The 24,225-nt window shown below is 30.4% G+C and overlaps 1 protein-coding gene across 16 annotated transcripts in view; it reads right to left on the reverse strand.

Annotated features, from left to right (window-relative positions):
• Nucleotides 1-1,213: 1,213 nt before the first annotated feature.
• The window catches only part of LOC134712176 (TOG array regulator of axonemal microtubules protein 1-like), a 68,356-nt gene continuing 45,344 nt past the window's right edge, over nt 1,214-24,225 (reverse strand). For 14 of the 16 annotated variants that reach the window (XM_063573451.1, XM_063573450.1, XM_063573449.1 and 11 more), the window contains 15 exons: nt 18,238-18,345; nt 15,105-15,289; nt 14,402-14,597; nt 12,395-12,521; nt 11,407-11,532; nt 10,511-10,616; nt 10,194-10,280; nt 9,752-9,900; nt 8,599-8,757; nt 8,138-8,264; nt 7,648-7,748; nt 6,392-6,575; nt 5,979-6,195; nt 5,316-5,402; nt 1,214-4,757 (listed from right to left, as the gene is read on the reverse strand). In XM_063573451.1, the coding sequence (XP_063429521.1) occupies nt 4,501-4,757; nt 5,316-5,402; nt 5,979-6,195; nt 6,392-6,575; nt 7,648-7,748; nt 8,138-8,264; nt 8,599-8,757; nt 9,752-9,900; nt 10,194-10,280; nt 10,511-10,616; nt 11,407-11,532; nt 12,395-12,521; nt 14,402-14,597; nt 15,105-15,289; nt 18,238-18,345 (2,216 nt within the window). In that variant the 3' untranslated portion in view covers nt 1,214-4,500. The remainder of the gene's footprint in view (nt 4,758-5,315; nt 5,403-5,978; nt 6,196-6,391; nt 6,576-7,647; nt 7,749-8,137; nt 8,265-8,598; nt 8,758-9,751; nt 9,901-10,193; nt 10,281-10,510; nt 10,617-11,406; nt 11,533-12,394; nt 12,522-14,401; nt 14,598-15,104; nt 15,290-18,237; nt 18,346-24,225) is intronic. The other 2 variants (XM_063573448.1, XM_063573455.1) reach the window with 2 other exon arrangements.

The raw sequence follows: 24,225 nt of genomic DNA on the forward strand, positions 1-24,225 counted from the left end.
TTGAGAATGGAAATGGGGAATGTGTCAAAGAGACAACAACCTGACCAAAAAAAAACAACAGCAGAAGGTCACCAACAGGTCTTCAATGTAGCGAGAAATTCCCGCACCCGGGGGCGGCCTTCAGCTGGCCACTTAACAAATATATACTAGTTCAGTGATAATTAATAAGACTAGAACTGTTATTTAGTTGTTCGGTGAACAACCAATTCAAGGAAGCTAGAAGCTCTAAAGCTTAACTATAGGACTATGTATCTGATATCTTTTCCAAGCTATGTTTATTTCAATCATTTACAGCTGACTTGAGTGAACCTTTTACGTTATTACTAACGCCATAGTTAATAGTAAGTATACAATTTACTTTCTACATTTATAAACTGATAAATCCTCAATATATGAATGTTTATACATGTAGTAAATTTACATGAATAATTAACATTTATTCACTTGAAACAGTAACCAATAATAAATAACAAGACATTTTTTTCTAGACATATTTATTATAATCATTGCAAAGACAGCCCAAAATGACTATGGGATGGAATAACTGGTTTGAGCAAGCACAAATAATACATCTACACAGTGTTAACTCCTTACAGTATGTGATTCTAGTATTAAACAAAAGTCTACAAATCTAGAAAATAAAACCGTTCAGAAAAAGATCCAAACAAAAACCAGACATCATTCCTTGATCAAAGAAAACATGGACCCAAACAAAATAAAGAGAAAGATAAAAAAAATTCAAAGATATAAATTCAAAATAAACAGAAACAAATTTTATTTACTTTATTATATTTGAGGGACATGATATCATGTACTCAATGAAAATTGTTGGTAATTGTTATTCTTAAATTCTTGCTATCTGCCCTTTCATTATTTTTCATGTGTAACAAGTGGAATGATCTTTTTACTATAGACCTATAAAATAATTTCACAAATATTTGCAAGCAACAGGAATTAACAAACTTTCACTTATCATGCTTGTGAGACAGCAAATTTTTGTGGAAATATTATCCAAAGCATGCTGTAGTTTTTTTTTATTATAACAGTTTTTAACTGAAAACATGAAATATCAATCCATATTTAAAATAAAAAAAGATAAAAATATATTAAAATTTTGTTTTCTTTAAAAAATATCAAAATTGAAACTAAAATAGAACTCTGATGAATTATAACTTAGTCATAGTGATAAAATGTTGAAGAAAAACTAATAAGGTCTGCTTGACATGGAACAAATACATCAAATTCAGTTTTTTATAGTTCATTATTTTCTCTTTTGTTGAAAGATTATCAACTGATATATCATAACATGTTTATTTTGGTCATAATTTTTCTCTTCATGTAATAAGATCACCTTAGCACAACCATTTTATTTTTTTCAATCAAACCTGAAATACATGGACGGACTAAACTTCATAAGGTGTTAGTTTTTTATCATATAATTAAAGTAACATTTTTTTGTAAACATTCCATCACTTCATTGAAGGCACTCTGTAAACTATTATAAGATTTTAATGACCCGCCTCTCTATGGAAAACTGTCAGGAGTAACAACAAAGTGAACATTCTCAAATGACTTAAAAAAATAGATAAATCAGTACTATCATAATAAGGTTTACGTTACCAGTATATCTGTTTTGGAACAACAAAATATTACCATAACATGTTGGTCAGAAATAAGTCATCGTAAATATTAAATCAGATTAACACATTATAAGCAACTTATTTTGCAGATTATCTTTAATTTTATATGAAAACATCTTTCAACTCAAAAAATTGTTGACTTTCTTTTTAATTGAAGTTGGTTTTGATGTTAATTATCTTTCACTTGTTGAGCAATATATAATTTGACTGAAGATTGATCAGTCCTGGTTCTATTATGTGCCTCCAATAGTTTGTTGCCAATATTATGTTTTAAATTCTATTTATTAAATATGAAAACAAACTAAATAATATGATGCAGCTGTGGAATTTATTATTACTTTCGGTGGATTGAGGATTTTTTGGGGTATCCATGAAAATTTTCTAACTTAAATGCACATTCTATTCATGTGACAACATTTTAAAAGTCACATATCAATTGAAAAACAAAAATCAACGGATAGATCCTTACATTTCATAACAAATACAAATTGAGATTATCAAGTGAGAGATTTCTATAGGGTTGAAGATGCTAACAAGTCTGAATAGAAGATTTTTCCACTTACCAATGATAAATACAAATATTATTTACAATGTCACACGTATCTATTTACATTCTCAATAACCTAACAAGACTTGTACTAAAAAATACTGTACATAAAAAAACAATAACAAGTAAAATATGGACGGAATAGATGAAAAAATCTGTAATAATAAATAATTTATGTGAATAAAGACATCTGTTTTAGCAAAATGATCATTAAATACTTCAAACTTACAAACTAAAATGTAATGTATATTAAACAATGCATGAGCTTGCAAAAATATTTGCCACAACTCATATCAAAAAGCACTTGAATTAAATTACAGCCGTTTGGTTAACAAAAATCTGATGAAAATTATGCTAAAATACAATGGCATCTATATGCAAATGTTTCACCTCCTTTATACTTGACTTAGAAAGTCCTACTTCACTAATCTGGATTATATTTAATGTAAATATCCTGAATCTAATATGTATTATCTAAACCTGAAACTAGTTTATACCTGAAACAACTTAGTGTTATCATGAAACACCTTAGAGGTTATTGGTCATTTAGTTTTACAGTGGATAAGGGGTGATCTAAAACCAACAAAAATTGGAATCTTTCTGAAAATAAATAAGTTTTGACAGCAAACTGGATTTTAAATTCAAAAATAACAATAAGTAAAAGTTCAAAATGGTGTTACTACTACTTTTCAAATGCAAAAACTGAAATTTTTGAACATACATCAAAAGCACTTTTGTAACTGATTGAGCTAAAAGTATCAATCTTTGAAATTAAAAAAAACAAGCTTACATTTGATTAAATATTTTCAAAAGATATTTTCCAAAGCTGAGACTAGCAGAAAGATACTACAAATAAGACGTTGTATACTACTTTACTTGCAGTGAGATAATCTCTCACTAAGTCTTGGCCAAATATATAGTATATAGTTAATGATGGAAGCTGAATATAAATATATAATTAGTTTGCTTTTCATTATATACATCAACTATGTCCTCTGTTACAAAAAATTAAGATATGATAGATAAAAATCGAGTGATAAAAATCAAGAAATTTTAAAACATTAATTAGTTGAAGTTAAATACTGCATTCATTTGTTTTTTTTATGTTTATGTTGATGATGAAAACTGAAAAATAAAAATATAAATGCAAACATGAAAAAAACAGCATTTCCAATATACATGAAGTGCATGTTCTACTTTTTTTACGAAATACATATAAATATCCTTGAATAGTTCTACTTATGATGATGAGTCTACAATGATAATCATTATGAACATGTTTTGAAGCCGTCAATTATATTTTTCTTATATACTGCAAATATTATATCTACTTTTCTTATAATTGTATATATTCACTTTAGTCATAATCAAAATTTGTATCAAGTTTCATAAAAACATCTAATATATTTTATTATTAGAAAAGTAATAACTATGTGTATAAATTAGTACATTGTAAACATACAGGATGTTCCTATCACAGAAAGTAAAATGTCTACAAATGCCCTAATAATACTAATACTTTTTACATCGGTGGACATTGTAAAACCTAAAATAAAAATTCCAACATATATTTTGCATTATAAAATTAATGGAGTAAGGTTGTAAGTTGAAACTTAATTTAAGTTTGTGTACAATGTTTTAACGAACAGATATATTCTAACACTGTACATAACACCAGCAATGCTGGACTAACAATTATCCCATAATTATCACATAGTTTTATAGCACTTGACAAGTATACGAAAACACATTCACTCTATGTATTCTTTTTCACAGCAAGCCTATCCTCAAATCTGTCATATTCATTCTAATAAATAAATAATGTGCACTCAGTAAAATCCAGTCAATTTCAGTCTAATATCTGATCTAACAAACTGTAGATTTCAAACTAACAAATGTTTGGGAAAAAAGAATTTACTTTCTAAGCAATAATTTGATGTTACATGGATTTTAATAAAAAGAATGACCACAAATAAAAGTAAATTATCTAATTTAGTTATAGGGCAACAAAAAGCATATTTTTTTTATATGATGCACAAAATATCAAAAATTGACGCATACAGATTTTTTAATTATCACTCTTTCTTTCAAAGGGGAGAGTGTCCAAAGCTTTTTGATTTTTTATATAGATTTTCTTTACCTGATATCTTGAATCTACTTCATTTTAAATCGCTAACAATTCTGAGTACCCAAAAAATGAAGGGACTAAATTGACCCGTTTCTACCCAGTGCATACAACATAAATATGGCTTTGCTGCCATTAACAACAAATGACCTTTATAAGAGGTCAAACAAAGTTATCACAGATCAATTTCATCTCTCCAACAATTCATTCAACAAGTCTAAGTGTCTGGGTGTGACACTAGCATCTGCTGTTGCCTTATCCATAAGTTGTGATCCCATTTCAAAATGTAAAGCATGGACTAATGCATGTGTGGCTGTCCGAATACTAGAACTTCCCCCTTGTACAGCCCCACTACTGTTGGTGGCTCCAAGTAAATGCCACAATAGTGGCAACACATGTAGCACCACTTGTTTTTGTTTTCTAGAATACACAGATCTGACCAATTCTACAAAAATAAAGAATAACATCTATATTGTCTTTAACTAATTCAAACAAGTGAAAATGCAAGCTACTGCTCACTGATGATAAACCCCTGTCGCAAGTAATAATAATTAAAATAGTGTAAAAATATGCAAGTGTTCGGTATACAGGAACTGTTGGTGATGAATCTGAAAACGCATCACACAGTATAGCTGACTTATATAAACCCTGAAACCAACTTTCAGAAATCCATATGATGTAGTTTATGAGAAAAATGCGATGAAAAATATTCATGGGATGGATGGACAGACAGAGAGGTAATACAGTAGACCCTTCATATTTTTTTTAAAGCAGGGGTATAATAATAATTATGAAGGTAGAATGATGACCATTGTTTCATAATTCATAAAATTTAATAGTTCACTAATTATTTTCAGTTGGCATTTAAAATCATTACTTAGTAAATGAATTTCTTTGATTTTAGTTTTTCTTTCAACTTATATTGCATATCATTATTGTTTTCCCCCATTTAAAAAAAAAATATTTTTAGACTAAGGTTGTGAAAGCTTTATAAAGATCTTACCTGCTACTTTGACTACTAAATCAGGTTTACTTCTTGCACTTGCTGACTGTGCTTGGTTAGCTAAAGGTTGTAACAATAATCCACCATCTATAATAAAAAGTTAGACTTGCTCAGACATTTGAACACAAACATTGACAAAACAAAATATATATAATGTAGAAATGCTAAGTTTGCTAAGGGGGAGATGTACATTTTATACCCCAAAAAGTTTTTTGCCAGAAACATGATGATGAAAAAAACAAGTCATTTAACCAGCTTGCCCTCTTTACAATTTATCTGCATGTTCAAGCCCTTGTCTGCAAAACCCAGGAAATTGTAATACTTAAAGCAAATATAGCAATGTTTTATTATAGTACATGGATTCAATATTTCATTCTGCAAATTTAAAAATGGTTGACTTTAAGTCCAGTTTCTCCTTCACATAACAAAATCGAAAAGAAATTGTTTCAGATAGCATCACATTCCAATTTAATGTTACTGAAAGGCCCAAGAAGCAGCAGCTACCAAGGTGCATCTGTCCCCCATTAAATTTCATAAAATCTGACAAGTTAGAACAGTCCCAATACAAATCTGGTTATGTCAATTGAATTAGTTTTATCTAATATAACAAATGCTGAAAACCTATTAAATGTATTTCACAAAATTCCATTAACTAACACTCACCAATATGCTGCATAAGGGCACTGATAATGTCCATTGCAGTATTATAGATCTCTTTATTCTTTGATGACAAGTTGGGAGCCACATTCCCCACTGCCATATTTAAAACAACAGCTAAAGAATCGGACATTAATGGTATTATCTGCTGAAAGACTTGTAGAGCAAACAAGTTCACTTTACTGTTAGGGTCTTGTAGTCGAGGTAAAAATTTGTCAAAAATCTGAAAAAAGTAAAAGACATCTTATGCAAAATTTCTTAATATATTATAATTGAACTTCTGTTTTTGTGCACATCTTTAAGATTAACAAAATAAAATTTAATTTATATGAAAATCTAAGAATTGTATTTTAAAAACTAAAATTATTTACTGAAACATACACACATATTATTTGCAGTCTACAAATATTTGTTTTTACCTTTGTAGCATTAACAGCAACAACCTGTGCATGGGTTTCACAAAATTCTAGAAGTTGTCCAATACCCTGGTGTCTTTCTCGCCAGTCATTAGATGAAATCAGATTAGACATTCTTTTAATTTCATCTTGTGTATTTTCATCTGTTCTTACAAACTTCTTTGGAGATGGATTATTAACATTTTCACTGAAAAATAAAAATAAAGCATAAGCAACCTTTTATAAAGTTTCTACAGGTAGAGAAATGGAGAGAAAATACAGACATGTAAACATATTTAGGCACATTAGCTTCAATACAGCTTTTGTTAGTTGAAGCCAGATCAACAAGTGATACTATGATATCCCGCCAAGATACTTGACAGAAAACATGTTGTTGAAAGATGAATCTGAAAAAGCAACAAACAGTATAGCTGACTGATATAAAACCTAAAATAAAATTTAGCAAATCCTTGTAGAATAGTTCCAGAGAAAAATGTAAGGAAAATTTTCAACTTGGATGTCATGAGTAAAATGATGCAAGTGTTCCAGAAACAGGAAATTGTTGAGTAATAAATCTGAAAACACATCACATGGTATGGTATAGCTGTCTTATATAAACCATGAAACAAAATTTAAAAAATCATTGTAATGCAGTTCCAGAGAAAGCAGGGGTATTTTTAAAAGGGGTATAATAATTATGTTTATCAGCAGAAGTAAGATAAAATGAATAGGTTTAGGATTGATACCTATAAGATATTCCAACGTTTTTAATTCTAATCTTATTCCTTAGCACATTTTAATATGAAATTTCACATTTTCTTATTTTAAAACCTAAACAGAAAAAGGAAATTTAGTATGGGACATGGAATTTGAATGAACTGCCAGACTTTTGTTTTAATGCCTACCAAATTCTGATATGTCCTTTACTCTCAATTACTAATTGCAGACTGCACACTCACACCCAAATAATTAGTAATTTACAAATGGTTTCCATTTTGGATTAATTGCAAATGTTGTATTTTTGGTGTGTAATATTTGCTTATTTGGAACTCATGGAGTGTTCTAGAAACATATCATTTTTTTTCTGACAAAAGTAAGCTCATCAGGTTGATAAAAACAATAAAATAAGTACAATACATCAAATAATTTATATTACCATATAGATACTGATTTGAAAAACAAATATTAATTTGATTTGCCTAAATATTAATAATTATTGCTAAATTGTTGAGTAAAAACTTGAGTCTGTCTAAACTTTCTCTTTATCAGCTGGTACATACCTGCTTGCAGATCCTCCTCGTAAAGTAGAGCCAGCTCTACTACTGGGACCAGACCGCTGACCTCTGGCTGAAGAGGCTTCACTTGGTATGTCTCCTAGACCCTGTACCAAAAATAATAATACTTAAAAATTTGATTACAATTATCCTAGTTATGTTTTCAAAGTGTGTCATTTAAACTTGGAATATATCTTTTACAAACAAAAAAGTTAATCTGAATACTCAACAAGTTGGAAATTTTCTATATATGAAGTGACAGAAATCAACTGTTATGCTGGCTGTGATAGTTAAGGTATACAGCCACTAATTCATTTATACGCATATAAGAATTTTAAAATCTCACTTGAAAAACAATTTCAAACCAGTTTAGTTAACAGTCTAGCTGGGGCATACATAAATTGCTCTTGTTGGTCCATGCAATAACCAATAAGTATGCTTTTTGTTTAATAAAACACTCCTTTTTCAAATTGCAGAAAAAATGATGGACACCTACCTTATTTTTGATGTTATCTACAACTTCTTTGATATTTCTAAGAGTATTTGCTGGCAAGTGTTTTTCTAACATTTTATTAAAGTCTGGATGAGACATCAAAGTGGCTAAAATTCTTCTTCCATTAAACCTGAAACAATGTATGACTCAATTAGTAAAAAACTTATACCTAAACTCTAAATACATAATAATACAGTATTATAGTTTAATAGATAGGAAAGAAAATAGTGTTACAGAAAGAATATTCCTGTTTTTTTTTGGTTTTTTTATTCTATTACAACCAACATTCAACTGAAGGTGTGTTTTATAATTATTTCAGAAAGATGAAAAAATTAAGAATGTCACTCAAAGTTGACCTAACTCATTATCATAGGAATCCCCAAAGTAAAAATGTGAGACAAGTATTTTAAATATATGACATATTGCAAATTAAAGTATTAAACAAGTGTTTCTATGATATTTACCTAGTTTTTGGTGAGCTGTCCAGACAGAAGTGGGCTGCTGTTGGTAAAATACGATCTGTGATATCTTTGACACCACTTAACACTTTCCCAGGACCCATTTTCTCAACAACTCCAACAACATAATTAGAAGTTGTTTGCCGCACAGCGGGATTTTTATGACTGAAATTAAAGAAAAGAAATCTTTAAAATCTAAGATAATGCAAAAAAATAACAAACAGCTAGTCTGCAAACTTGTAAAAGATATTATTTTGCTTAACATTATTGAATTCATTACAATCTAACATATTGTAGCCGATTTCCACCTGACAAGTAATATTTGATTTTAAGATGAGGTAGATTCTGTGTGTCAGAGATGATTTTTCTCTTTTTTGTCAAGTCATTTAGAAACAATGATTAAAACTTATATTTTGACTTTTTTTGTAATTGATGTTTTTTTCACTCAGTTTTTAACAAATATCAAACTTCGTCTTTTACTAAGTGGTTGTGTTTTATTTTTTGGTTTATTTGTTATTTTTAATTCTATAAGTTATTTAAGCAAACAAAAACTATAGAAGCCTGATGTAACTATTATGGTAATTGTGTATTTGACTATTTTTCTATTTCTATACTTACGTAGCACCACCTGAGATAAGGGCTAGAAGAGAGCGTTGTGGAGTGATATAGTTAACCATAGCCTGAAGGACTTTTTTCTATTTCTATACTTACGTAGCACCACCTGAGATAAGGGCTAGAAGAGAGCGTTGTGGAGTGATATAGTTAACCATAGCCTGAAGGACTTTTTCTATTTCTATACTTACGTAGCACCACCTGAGATAAGGGCTAGAAGAGAGCGTTGTGGAGTGATATAGTTAACCATAGCCAGAAGGACTTTTTCTATTTCTATACTTACGTAGCACCACCTGAGATAAGGGCTAGAAGAGAGCGTTGTGGAGTGATATAGTTAACCATAGCCTGAAGGACTATTTCTATACTTACGTAGCACCACCTGAGATAAGGGCTAGAAGAGAGCGTTGTGGAGTGATATAGTTAACCATAGCCTGAAGGACTATTTCTATACTTACGTAGCACCACCTGAGATAAGGGCTAGAAGAGAGCGTTGTGGAGTGATATAGTTAACCATAGCCTGAAGGACTTTTTCTATTTCTATACTTACGTAGCACCACCTGAGATAAGGGCTAGAAGAGAGCGTTGTGGAGTGATATAGTTAACCATAGCCTGAAGGACTTTTTCAACATCCTCACGAATGAACCCATTACTTTCACCACTCTTTGCCAGTAATGCTTTTGCAGTTATATCAATATCCTGAAGAGAAAAAATTCTACCTGATTATCACTTGTGACTTCAGTTATATACAATATTTTCAACCAATTCTCTAATGTTTATACATTTTTCAATTCATGAACTTATATATGGTGAACCAACACCTTAAGTAGTAATCGTGCTGTTGAATAATAGTGGGTGGATTTTTTAATTCAGAAAGTATATACAGAACAGCAACTGTTGTGAACCAAATAATATCTTTCTAATTATGTCAATCAAAACCCAATTAATGCTTATGCAGTTCTATCAATAAAGTTTATCAACATAATACTCACTGCATCCATTTTCTTGGTGAGATGTGAAAACATGTCTCCTATACTGACAATGGCTAATCTAGATACTTGTGACCGCAAATTCTTCACCTTAAACAGAAAATGATAAGGCTAACATACATGAACAAAGATGGCTTTCAAAAGTAAGATAATTTCTCTTCTATCAAAGCTTTGGAACATATTTTTTCTTCAAAATTGACAAACCTTTTTTTTTTTAAAGTCCATGTTAATCAATTGATCTTTTTGGTTCAAAATAACGCAATCTAATGAAGATTATCATTTCAATTTAACATCTGATACATACTGTAATAATTACATACCTCTTTTAATGTTGCTACCAATATACTATGTAATTGGGCGGTGACTGTATCTGGGTGAAACAATGCAAGGCGTCGAATACTGTTTAAACCACTACATTTAACTTCCCTAAAAGATAACAAGTTTCATTTTTATTTAAAAAAATACTGGCTTCTACAACATTTTGATACATTAATAGTTTAAGTTTTGCTGAAACAGCTTCATATGGTCGTGTTCATTTATAGTTTAGCTGTCCGTTTTCTACAAATACTGGCAAAACAACAATACCAACCTTCTGTTTGAGGTGTGTAACCTTGTTGTACAATTTCATATATATCCATGCATTTTCTCTTTTTTTTTTATATAGATTAGACCGTTGGTTTTCCCGTTTGAATGGTTTTACACTAGTAATTTTGGGGCCCTTTATAGCTTGTTATTCGGTGTGAGCCAAGGCTCCGTGTTGAAGGCCGTACATTGACCTATAATGGTTTACTTTTTTAAAATTGTTATTTGGATGGAGAGTTGTCTCATTGGCACTCACACCACATCTTCCTATATCTACTTATACACAAATTGTAGTCACGAAATTACAAAAATGTTTTGCCTCTATTCCCTAAACTTTTAGGACAATAAACCCAAAAATAAATCCCAACCTTCCTTTTCTAGTATGGTACCTTCAGTAATAATTTCATAGATATTTATAAACTTATATTCAAGATATTGTCTGGAAACCAAATGTTTTCAGATGATAATATCATACCATTACACGATTGAAAATATTATAGTTAAATAAAAGTAATATTATTAGCTCTCTCAGAAGACTATTTAGACTTTTGTGGATAGGTGTTTCATTGGTAATCATACCACATCTTCTTTTTTATATTGTATCTTTAGTTCCAAAGATAGTAAGAGGACTTACCATTCTTCACTTGAAAGACTGTTCATGGCATCACGTAATGCATGGTCTGGATCACGATAAGGCTGCCAATCATCTGGGTTATCAGATTCTAACATTGATTTGGAAGTATCTGATGTTTGACTAGAACTAAAAGAAAAATTTCAAAATGTTATCATTTATAAATTGAACTTCCATTCTTGCTATCATCAGATTAAAAAATATCCACGAATTATAGAATCAGACCTTTTTTCTTCCATATTCCAGTCTCATATTACTTTCATGCCTATTATCCAAAAATTGTCATTGAAGTGTGTTTCTAGTTTTTACGTTCTGTTAAACAGATTAACCAATATTTCAATCTCAATTGACTTATTTTCAATAAACATTTCACATACCTTTCATGATTAATGAAGTTCGAACAAGCACCAAAATCCTTTGTGGATTTTGTTCTATACCATTTTTGAATCAATAAGAGATTAAAAAGGCACATAACCATAAGGCTGTTATAAAAATTTGTTAAGGGTTCCCATACTCAATTGCTATTGCTGTTGTAAGTTTAAAAGTGAAATAACCAAACTTATGATTCAAATGTTATATCTTAACCATAAAACAAAGGCCAAAGGTTCATCGAATTCTATGAAGGTTTGAAAAAGTTTTTGATGTTGGATAAACATTAACCCTAGACAGTATCATATTGCTCAAGACACTGATGACACAATGTAGGAATGCTATGTCTCATTTCCACAACAAAGTTTTGTAAGTTCGACAAAAAATGAAGTCCAAGGTCTTAGACAAGACATGACTGTGTTATATTAAGTTGGTTCAAGCACATTCCATGGAAAAAATTGTGAGCTAAACCTGATTTCAGAGAGCAATACAAGAAAAAAAACTTTGAAGCCAGAACAGTCAATTGAAAAATATTTAGTCTATGAGCTGTTAGACTAAAAACTTTCAGCCAATCAAAAGATGTGTTACATCCGTAACTAAATTATTTAAATGTAGAACTTACGTTTTCTTTATAGATTTCCTTGGGGACAATGAAGGAGAAGCTCTGGTTTTGGGTGTAGGAGGTCCTGGTTGGGTAGGAGGTCCTGGTTGGGTAGGTGGTCCTGGTGGTGGGTTTGGTATCGATATTGCTGTAAGAGAAAAATCATATAAAGTAGGAATAAATATAAATAATTTACTAACCGCTTTTAACCGATTAAGTCATTACGACTTGCACTCTAGTTACATAACTCTATAATACAGTGAAATCTATCAACATAATGAGTCCTCAAATTCAATGAATATTTAATTTTCATTTTTCACCTTTTCAAGGAATTCAGTTAAAAATGTTGCTAAAAACAGGATGTAAACAAATAAAATGAAGTTAACAACTGTTTTATTACAGTTTATAATTAGTCATCAACAACCTTCAATACAGATTAAATCCAACTATGCACAATCACCGTGAATGATCAAATTTATAGGATTGTGAAGAAAATTCAATTCTTTATTACCAGCTGTTGCTCCCATTCAGATTGTCAGAATAGTCAAAGATAATTCCTTTACTGATTTAAGTATATCAAATCAAATTTGAAAAGCTTCTGTCTTGCATTCTTCATAATTTGGTTGGATGACATTAGCTGCTTTAATTTAATCAGCACCTTATAAATCTTTCACTAAATACGTAGTAATTAACTTGTAACAGTCGATGCGAGACACAGAAACAAAGCTATCTGATTAATCTCATGGCAAATTTATAAACTATCAATATTGTTTCAGTAGCCTAGATACAAAAGGTGTACTCAAAAATTAATGTCTAGACATAATTATTCTATTGAAGAGGTCATAATTGTATGAAGGATGAAAAAATCTTTAACTGACAATTTTGGCCTATTAAAGTCAATAACAGCATTTTGTAATATTATGACTTTAGTCCCCTTGATAATACCTAGGTTTTCTGAAGAATTATAATAATATGGAATGTAGTATAAGAAGGAATTTTATTTTATTTTATTTGTGAATCTAATAGCATTTTTTTTTTCATTTTCTTATTTACTAGTTTCACATTTCTAATTCAAACTCTTTACACTGGGTTTCCAGTATGAATCTAGGTCATGAGTTTATGTATTGTTTCAAATCCCTAGATAATACTTAAAATTTTTACATCTTTTTTTTATTAAACATTTCACCAATTGCTCTTTAAATAAGTAACCATCAAATTCTTAAGCAAATACCAATATAAACTTTAAAATGTCTTATTTATTAATCAATAAAAATAATCTTATACACCTAATGTAACGGTACCCAAATTGCACCGAGTACCCAAATTGCACCTATTAAGCCAAAATAGTAAAACTAATCATACAAGATTTCCTAGAGACCGTAAACAATTTGTATTTTTATGATTTGATACTATGCGCATCTTCCAACATAGGTAAAATTATTTAGATATGCACAAAACGTTCACAGTATTTATCAACGGGTGAAGTGTTTACTGAAAAAGCAAAATGTACTGAAACGTTGCCATGCGACGTCATCAAAACGTCATCTTTTTAAAATGATCAAATACGATATGTTACAAGTATCCATTTAAAAAAAATAAAGAGTAAGCATGGACTAATATCCAATTGTTCAAAATATTTGAAAAATTAAACAAAAGCTCTGTTATTAGAATTTGACAGTGCGAATTTAAGCATGGATGCAATTCGGGTACTCCTCATTTCAGAATCATTGATGGTTTGGAGGTCAGTTTAGACCAATTTTTCTATGATTCCATATGGATTAAAAATCAAATTGGTGTACCTATATAATAAAGAAGGATACCGCTACAAAATAAACGTAGGTGAAAAAACTGTCAAAATAGGTGCAATGTGGGTACCGTCACGTTAGTGGGGTTGGGGGGAATCCAACCAAAAATAAGTACTCCTATTTATTGTGAAAGCTATAAAAGTTTTGTGTATTAAGGTAAAGAAACTGATTAGTATTGAGTACTGAGTGAGAGGTATATATTGCTGTGCAGCTAAAGACTTACACTCAATACCTATGCTCTCGTTTGTATTTAAACGACGTAGTTTCTCTTGCTGCCTCTCACGTTCTTTCCGCAATTTTTCATCATGTTCTTGTTTTTTCTTTTCCCTTTCAATTCTCTGAAGTTCAGCTTCTTCTTCTTTCTTTTTCTTTTCTCTTTCCAATCTTTCTCTCACAGCTTTGCTCATGGATTTATTTAACTAATAAAATAAGAGTTTATGTAAAATACTTTGTTACTTAAATAAAAGGCTTTACATGATGTAAAGTTATATAACATAATTCATTTGTTGATTACAAGTTGTAATTTTTTAACCACATTATTTTACAAGGAACAATTAGAGCTTTAAACTAAAAGATATGTAGCAATGAAAATTATCAAGAGTAAATTATACTAAGTAAAATTGTAACAGTTGAGTTACCCAGAATAGCTCTGGAATCAAAATTTATCAATTGAATCCAGGAAACAGGTTGTGTGTGTGTGTTAAACACTTTCTAACTAACTTTAAAACAATCTATTTATATGATAGTAGTATTAGAGAATATACATATTCCTGACAATTTATACTCTTGTTATCATCATACTTGCATAGATAAAAAGCGTGATAACATTTTTTTTTAGGTTTGCAGTATATACAATCAATCTCTATATAGTGTTTGGTTGGTATGCTTGAAGTTTGATATCTATTTATTTTTATAAAATGTCTTACGTCTTCTTCTTCAGCGTAATCATTGAAGAGTTCATCGTTAGATCCTGTCCTATTGTTGACACTGACACCCACAACACCACTGGTGAAGTCTTTTCGGTCAGATCGCTGTGGTTTTTTATCATTATCCTTAGATGGGTTATTTCCATTTGATGAATGCTCAAATCCATTACTAGAATCAAACATTCCTAAAAAGATGAAAGAAATAAAAATAATTAGGTTATATCATACAGGGAAAATTAATTGAGTATTGTGTGTCTATTCCTTGGAAAATGGTAAGTAGGCCAAAAATGTTCTAATAATAAAATATCTTGAAATGGCACCATAAAGGAAAATGCTAAGTCAAATTACGTAGATATGATTCCATGAAATTTGGAGTTTGACATCCATGCCTACTGTTTTCAATGGTATGTTGACCTTTAGATGTTACGTTTGTGTTGTTGGGTTGATATTGCATTGTGGTTTACCAGCAAATTTATTTCAAATGCTAATTTTTATATCAAAAATTTTTAGCCAAAAATTACCATAAGAAAGTACACCAGTATGAGATTTACATGTGTAAAGAAGAAAATTATAAAAAAAAAGTTTACATATTCAGCAACTTTTATAAATTGATATTTACCTTGAAAACATCTTTCCTTCATGTTGAATATTTACTTTAAATTACATTAATTCCACATATTAACACCATTTTCCTTGATTTAAATGAAATATGAATATCATATCTTGTTGATTTCTTTGCAATAATGAACGCTTTCTTCACATTTAAATAATTTTAAATGTCGTTTTCGTAGTGACAGAAGATGTTTTAGATGCTTTTTATTGATGATATCACAATATGTTCATGCCTGACTGACTTGTTAATGACTTTTTTTCTCAAAGAGGTATTTGAACCTCCATTAAATTCCAATTAGCGTGAAATCCATTCTATTTTATTTACCTATTAAATTTGGTGTAATGGAAGAACTGCATTTCCTTTTTAGTCTTAATGATGTGAATAAATAGGTGTTCCAAACGTAATAAATTTTCTTTGAAAAATCATATAAATAGTTTATATGGTGCCATATCAAAGCAATTGGGTCACACAGCAAAACAGATAATAATGTTACAAACATGTCAGAATAGCAAGGTATAAATTGTAACTCAATAAATAAAATTTCTTACATAATAATGCAAATTTATGTCATGACTGCAAACAATTAAGTGCAGGTACACGTACACCCCCTGACCACATATAAAGCAATTTTGTGTTCATGCTGTTATCAAATTGCCATTGTCAAACCAATAATGTGAAAATGAGATGAGAGAAATTTCAAATAAAGACAAAAACATTGTTTCCTATTGACAACTAACAGGATTTGACTTTTAATAAGAGTCTATATTGATTTTATATAAACACATTTCATTCATTAGGCTTATAAAATGCACTTGATTCAGTAAACATTACATGAAATGTATTTTCTGCTGATATCAACTCAAGGTAATGTAGTCACCCAATGTACTTTTACAGTTCATATTAGTTTCATAACACATTTCTGTAGTAGTCGAAGATGACAATTGTTTGAACTATGAAATATACAATTTTGTGTGCACATAAAGTTATAAACATTTAGTCCATGCTTGACATTCTTATATAACCATCTTTCTATTTCACACTGTGATCTACTGACAAAAAATGTAGTTAATAGATGATAAGAGCAACATTCTTCTTCTCAAGTCTTCAGATTTGTATTCAAATAAATGTTTTTGTTAGTATTGATAGGCATTATTTCAGGAGAATATATTTCTTCCAAGAACCGAAAAGTATAATTGCATCGTATAGCTTCAAAAACTTCTTCACAACACACAAATGCACAATTATAAACAGCAAATAATTATTTCTATGCTAAAGTACACTATATATAATGTCTACTACTACTGTGAAAATAAAAAGATTCACTTCAAAGTTTGCCGAGTGAATAAAATTAAATTAAAAGTTCTCCTCTACCTATTTAATAGATCAAGAGGTTTCTAGTTATTACATGCTCAAATTTGAGGTAAAAGTTTACAGAAATAAATGTACTTTAATTCACTGTTAAAATGCACATGCATGGATTTTGTCATTCTTTAGCAATTTAAATTCCATTTGTTGTATTTCACGGGAGGAGAAACCATAAATAAAAGAAAATATAAAGAAGCTAAAGAGTATGAATTGCCCACATTGAAATATCCTTCAGAAAATTTAAAGGAAAAGAATTTTAAGCAATTTCCCATGTGGCCAAAACTTAGATAAAGAAAAAAGGCTGAGATAGAAACATGTAACAAAATCAACTGCAGTAAACTAAAATATTTTTGAAAAAACCCACCTAAAAGGTACATGTACATTCAACATAATATAGTTCCAGACAAAATATCAGAACATTCCTTTATATAGAAGCTGAGTAACATATATTATAATAAAGGTTGCTGACATTTAAGTCATCTAGGAAGGAGTCCCCTGTGGATATTGCTTTTATCACTTTTAACCAAATCTAGGCTATATCGCTGTGTTAGACTCTTAAAAATTTTCAAATTTTGTTACATCGCTGCTTTAAGTCTCATAACAATTTCCAAATTTTGTTCATGTATTTATATTTGAGAAGATCCAAATATGACAACTTCGCAACAATTTATTTTCTCGCAAATCATTAATTTGTTTAAACATTAATAATAAACGCCAAAATCAAGAGATAATATCATTGGTCAAAATAGGGGACACCCTTACTGCAAATATAACAATATTTTTATCCAAAAAATTCTGCTAAGAAATATTTGTAACTTAGGTTTGTAATGTTTACACCTACATTTAAGTGTATACCAGCTGGTTGGTGAATTAATTTGGACTTCTTTTAAGATATTTTTTTAGATGATTGTGCTTGTTTACAACAGGCTTAGTGGTTCTAGGAGAAAATTGTTTTATATTAATGAACAGCAGACAACAAGCAATGGTAATAGCACCAAATAGAACAGTGAGCTATATGCATATAAAAAAGATCCTTAAGATTTGAATGTATAAAAGGTAAGAAGACTACATAGATGTTTTGGACTATGCAGGAAATATGGCTAATCTACTATAAAGCAAAAGTGTCTGAACAATGACTCCAGATTGTCAACCTACCCTTGCCAATAACACCAATACCATCTGATGTGGGGATTTTATCGTCATCCCAATCCAAAGCACCGTGACTGTTTACAGAGGCCACGCCTAATGGTGACAAAAGCGGGCCTGCAAACACAACAACAAATGCAAAGGGTAAGTGCTGACTGGTCAGTGATTTTAACCAATCAAAAGGTCTCAAAGGTGAATAGTAACATGCAGTGAATTTCAATGTGAAGGGACGCAGGGAGGGATTTGAACAAAATATTTGTGCACAAAGCATCTAATTACCACAATTTATACAATGATGTGAAAATAATAGGAGTGTGCTTTTTTATCTATCTACAGCAAATGAATAAAATATTAGTTTAAATATGATCAAATGGTGTGGGGGAGTCATAATTAGCTGTCTTATTTTAGCATCAATGTCTTTTCTGTAAAAATCAATATATCAGGGCTTTGTATACTTCATCAGCCTTTATATAAAATTGTGAAGACTGCACCACTTTCACTGAATGTTACTTTTCCCACCAAGTTTTGAGGCCCCTTTCAAATACCATAACACAATGTAAGTGATTAAAAAATCATATGCCTAATAACAAATTGTAACAGTAAATGTTTGTAACTTAACATCTTTTAAATAATTATTTTATCTTACTGAATCAAAACTCGTAAAAATACTAAATACAGAAACTGTTAAAAACTTGAAAATTGAAATTAAATTGAAAAGAAATTTATTTGCATCAAAATATTAATCTGATAATAATAAACATTAAGCAAATAAAAATCTTCACTAAAATAAGATAAAATCAAAACTAGTTTTACTGATTAATTATGAACTTTTAAGTAGCAGTCCAGCTAAGAATCATGCAAAGGGTGATACATCCATAGTGAAGGATATCCATCTGCTATAGTTTAATTGATTCAACTTGAGGCAAAAATAAAATAAATGGCAATTTGACCACCAAAAATCAACCCGTTGCTATGGAAACGGCTGTTCCTAGCAACAAGGTGTTTAATGGCATTAAATACCCAAAATTTGTATATTTTTTCTAATTGGAAAAAGTGCAATACTGATGAACTGTAAAACAAGTATATACCAGATCCTTCAATCTATAATGTTCAACTTAAATAGGAAACATTTGAAAAGATGGATGCAAGAAGGGAAACTTGGTTACCATGACAACCAAATTAACAAATATTTTCAAGTTGGAAAATTGTCAAAAATTCGAAATTTTCAAACTCTATTATCTCCCTAGACCCTGATGATAGAATTAATTTGTTTGATCATTCTATTTCAGTTGACTCTTGTCTAAAACATATCAAAAATAAAAATATGTAGCCTAGTACAGAATTTTCATAAAAATGTTGATCATGTCGTCACGTTTTTTACAATATTTATGCACTTTTTTCTCAAAAATTATATAAATACGCTTTCTGTAGATAACCTTATTTCCTTTTTACTGCTAGTTTAAAGTGAATAATGTTTTTAAACCATTTTAAAAGATAGTCTGTTGAATTCTGAAGCAAAAGCATATATAATTTTTGTGAATATGGACTTTTTAAGGTAAATACGATCCGGTTTTTTCAGAAGTAGATTTTCAGGTTCATGAAGACACTTAACTTAGTAAAATGGTACAAATTTATGTGGCTACACTTATTTAAAACAACCTTTTCTTAATAGATAAATTGAAAAAGAGCATGTCTTTACATCTTAAGAATCAATTGTCAGGGGGGGAGACTTCCCTGACATAACTTAAATTCATCAGTACTTGGACGTGTCAGAAGCATCATTGTTTTTAATACAAAATGGAAAGATAACGAATTGTCATACAAGTGGCAGGTTAGCTTATGCTTGCTATATAGCTAGGTTTGACCCAACATTCTCTTTGAATGCTATCTGTATCATGTAAAAAGAGAAGGGGCAGATCCTAAATCCCCCCCCCCCCCCCCCCCCCCCCCCCCAAAAAAAAAAGGGGGGTCTAATTCAGAAAGCGGAATATATGTTGCATACCGGTAAGCGGTAACTGTATTATAGCATAGTCAATTTATGACTTTCTTTCAGATATTATTGTGTCTGGGAGACGTAATTGATGCCCCCACAGATGCAAAAGTGTTACTCTAAAAATAAATTTAACATTTAACCCCTTATACCATAAAAATGACAAAAGTTAAACTCCCGCTGGCATCTCACAAAAGAATAAAAATCAAACCCTGACGACATTCACATCTTCAATATATGTACAAACAGATAGCAAAGTGAAAACTTTCTAGATTTCAAACTTTAGGAGGAGTTAAGCTGAATAACTATGTACCCATAAAGGGACAAACATGGGTAAAACAATATGCCCCCCCCCCCCCCCCCCCAATGTCCAGTTGCGGGGGAATACACATATTTATTTTCCATGGTATACGCCATCTACCCAACACAGCACGATTATCTGTTTTTTAGAACATCCAGTGGCAAATATTTCATGCGTGTTTCTGACAATTAATTTTAATGAAATATGAATGATAAAAAAACGACATTTAGTCTTTTTTTAAACTGCAATATGTGCAGGCTGACAAGTTGTAAGACTCCACAAGAAGAAAAGTACCTAGACCAAAGTATTTTTCTGACTACTAGCAAACATTATTTAGTACTAATATTTGCTGCTACTTTAAAATTTTCACGTATTCTGTCTTGTACCAGCTGGAGATGGATGTAAGTAAGTACCCGACAAATCTCAAAATTATACACCTTCTAATACCTTTGCTCTCTAGAGGTGAGGTGTCTCATACCACAATGACATCTTCTTTTTTTTTCATAACATATATTTCAACTCATAACACTTAAGATACTGACCAAATATACAATTCTGTTAAGTAGCGAGGAAATTATTATTAGAGTTATCATGGTCATAAGGAAGACTAACAGAAGACGGATTTACAAACGTATGGACAACATTTAGAGCATCTTGCCATGAGTGTGATTTTTAAAAAATGCACAAAACATGAGATGAATTTTGATGTTTAGACTGAAGTTTATTCATGCTGTTTGGGTCAGCTTACAATGTAGCTTAACATTTGACACAGAAAGCTAAAAAAACATTACTTATTGTTAGATCTGAAACTTCAAAACAATGTCGATACCTATATTTTAGCATTGCACAAGCTTGTGTTTTTCCCTGACTGTTTAAGACGTCTGTACACTTGATTCATTGGATGTTGGATGTGTACTGTAAGTGTGTTGTTGAGTTGCTGTCTCCCTAGTGTATACTTCAGTTGTTAGGATTATCTCGTTTTCTTTTCTACATACCTTCTTCATGTTCTTGATACCTTGTAAAACTGATGAGCTATCAGTATTAAGGTTGTTGGGAATATAAACATTGTTAAAAGGGAGCCACATTTTTTTGTTTTAAACCAAATACATGTACCCCTAATCTATTCAAACCATTGCCTTTCTCAATTGGCTTTGTTGTTTCATAATAGATGTGCTTGTGTTGTTTGTTTTCTGTTTCATTGACTTATCCTTTCTTTCATATAGAGTTGATTTTTTATTAGTTGTTAGTGGCTTTGAACAAGCTGTCATATAACTGCAAGTACTCTCAGATCTATTCATTGTGTCTTTTTGTGTCTGGATGTATAAGTACCCGACCACGTCTACTTGTATTTATGTCTTTCTGATGAGTTAAGCCTTTTTCAACTGATTTTTATAGTTCGTTCTTATGTTGTACTGTTATACCACTGTCCCAGGTTAGGGGGAGGGTTGGGAACCCGCTAACATGTTTAACCCCGCCACATTATTTATGTATGTGCCTGTCCCAAGTCAAGAGCCTGTAAATCAGTGGTTGTCGTTTGTTTATGTGTTACATATATATTTGTTTTTCATTCATTTTTTGTCAAGCCTGCGACTTTTGTCGCAGAAAGCTCGACATAGGGATAGTGATCCGGCGGCTACAGGGGTGGCGGCGGTGTTAACTCACTTCTTAAAAGCTTTATATTTTAGAAGGTGGGAGACCTGGATGCTTCATTCTTTGTTTATGGATGCCTCATGTTATGAAGTTTCCGTTAGTCACATGTTTGTGTCATTTTGGTCTTTTGTGGATAGTTGTCTTATTGGCAATCATACCACATCTTCTTTTTTATATTGAAATAACAGCAAATGCCAAATTGTGACAATAGCACCTTTGGTAATTTATTTGGGGAGGTAAGAAACAGACAAGTACATTAGCTATAGCTAACAGCTGGTATTGTAATTGACTTTTCTAAAATCCCATTGCAATATACAAAAGTCATGTACAAAAGATTAATATTCAAAACAAGAGGAAATGAAAATATGTCTTCTCAAAAGATTTATTATTCATTTATAAAGTTAATATTTTGATATATTTCAAAACAATGTGAGCAAAAATCTTTAAACATTTAACATTATATATTTATATATATATATATCATATTCAAATATCAGACAAGTAAACTTTCAGCTTCATATTTTTTTTGTAATATTTGCTTTGTATATACATGTATAAGAATATATTCCTGTTCTGTGTTCTTAAGCTTCTTTCAATCAATCCCTCAATGTTCTGTGTACTGTAAAATGTACATCATTTATATATAGATAAAGACAAGCAAGAACTTTCTCCAACAAATCACTTCTTCCTTTCACATGAACCACCATTGTGTGTGTGTGAAACCTGAAATGAAAGACAGAATTTCCTAATATAAAAGAATAAAGTCAGTGCATAATGTATTTATGTAACTCCCCTTTAAGATATATGAAAGTAATCATGAATGGGAAAACAAATATAGCTTGATCAAATGTAAAGAGTAGTAGATCAGAAACCTTGGTTAGCAAAGATGTTACCTAATGAAAACTGAAGAAATTTATTAACGGCTCTCAATCTCATACATACATGTATATACATACAATTTCCAACTTTAGAGAGAAAGTTGAGAAAATCAAGTGATGCTTGAAATCCAAGGGTGGATGTACAATATTTTACATTACAAAATTCCTAACATGCTTTTTTAAAGTTCATTGCAAACATGAACAATGTACATGATGTACAATTGTATAAGTATAACTGTATAAACCAGTTATTTTTTTTAAATATCAAGATAAATGTATATGCTTTAATGAAACAATTGCACTGTATACATTCATGACATTGTAGGTACATGTACACATGAATTGCTGAAAAATTGACCATCAGTTTTATAATCCATTTAATATAAATTATTTATTAAAAAAATATCACTTACCTTACATGCCTTATTCAGTACTAGTTTTCTTGGTAGACTGTGGGTAACACTGGTAATTAGAAATACCTAAAAAAGAAGACATAAAATGTTGAACATAATTTACATATACATGTAAATGTACATCATGATCAGTACATGTATAACATAGAAGATACAAGTTTTCATTTTGTTGAACAATGTTAAAAGATCAGGATGATCTTCAATCAGTTAATACAATAATTTGTAATTATAACATTTATTACATAACAATTAATAGAATTTATAACATACATGACATATGGGGAGGTGGTTTTTAGTATTTAGTCATTAAAAAAATGTCATTTGAGTGGTCATGGTACAAATTTATAAAACTGATAACTGATATATTTTTCTTAAAAAACTATTTGATCAATTATACATTGTGTAGCTTATCCATGCTGTAGAAAAACATGTAGTTCATTACATTTACATGTACATTTTATACCTACATTGTACCTATTTCTTTAGAATAAATGCAAGTAACTGTTACTATACATTTTATTGTATTATATTATGGCATGTATGGTCTGAAATATAGTTTGGAGATGAGTGAGGTTTTGGCAATTATAAGATTATTAGGCTATACCCCATTTACAAAGTCAGGCTAAATCATTGTAAATCATATACATGTACATGCATTTTAGTCACATTTTGCCAATTTACCCTTTTTTGTGTGTGATCATGGTGCTGGTCAACTCCCACAAAGTTTTAAGAGGTACATGTAGTTACTAGTACTTGTTTTGAGAT

Source organism: Mytilus trossulus, chromosome 3 (genome assembly GCF_036588685.1).
Source record: "Mytilus trossulus isolate FHL-02 chromosome 3, PNRI_Mtr1.1.1.hap1, whole genome shotgun sequence".
Classification (NCBI taxonomy): domain Eukaryota; kingdom Metazoa; phylum Mollusca; class Bivalvia; order Mytilida; family Mytilidae; genus Mytilus; species Mytilus trossulus.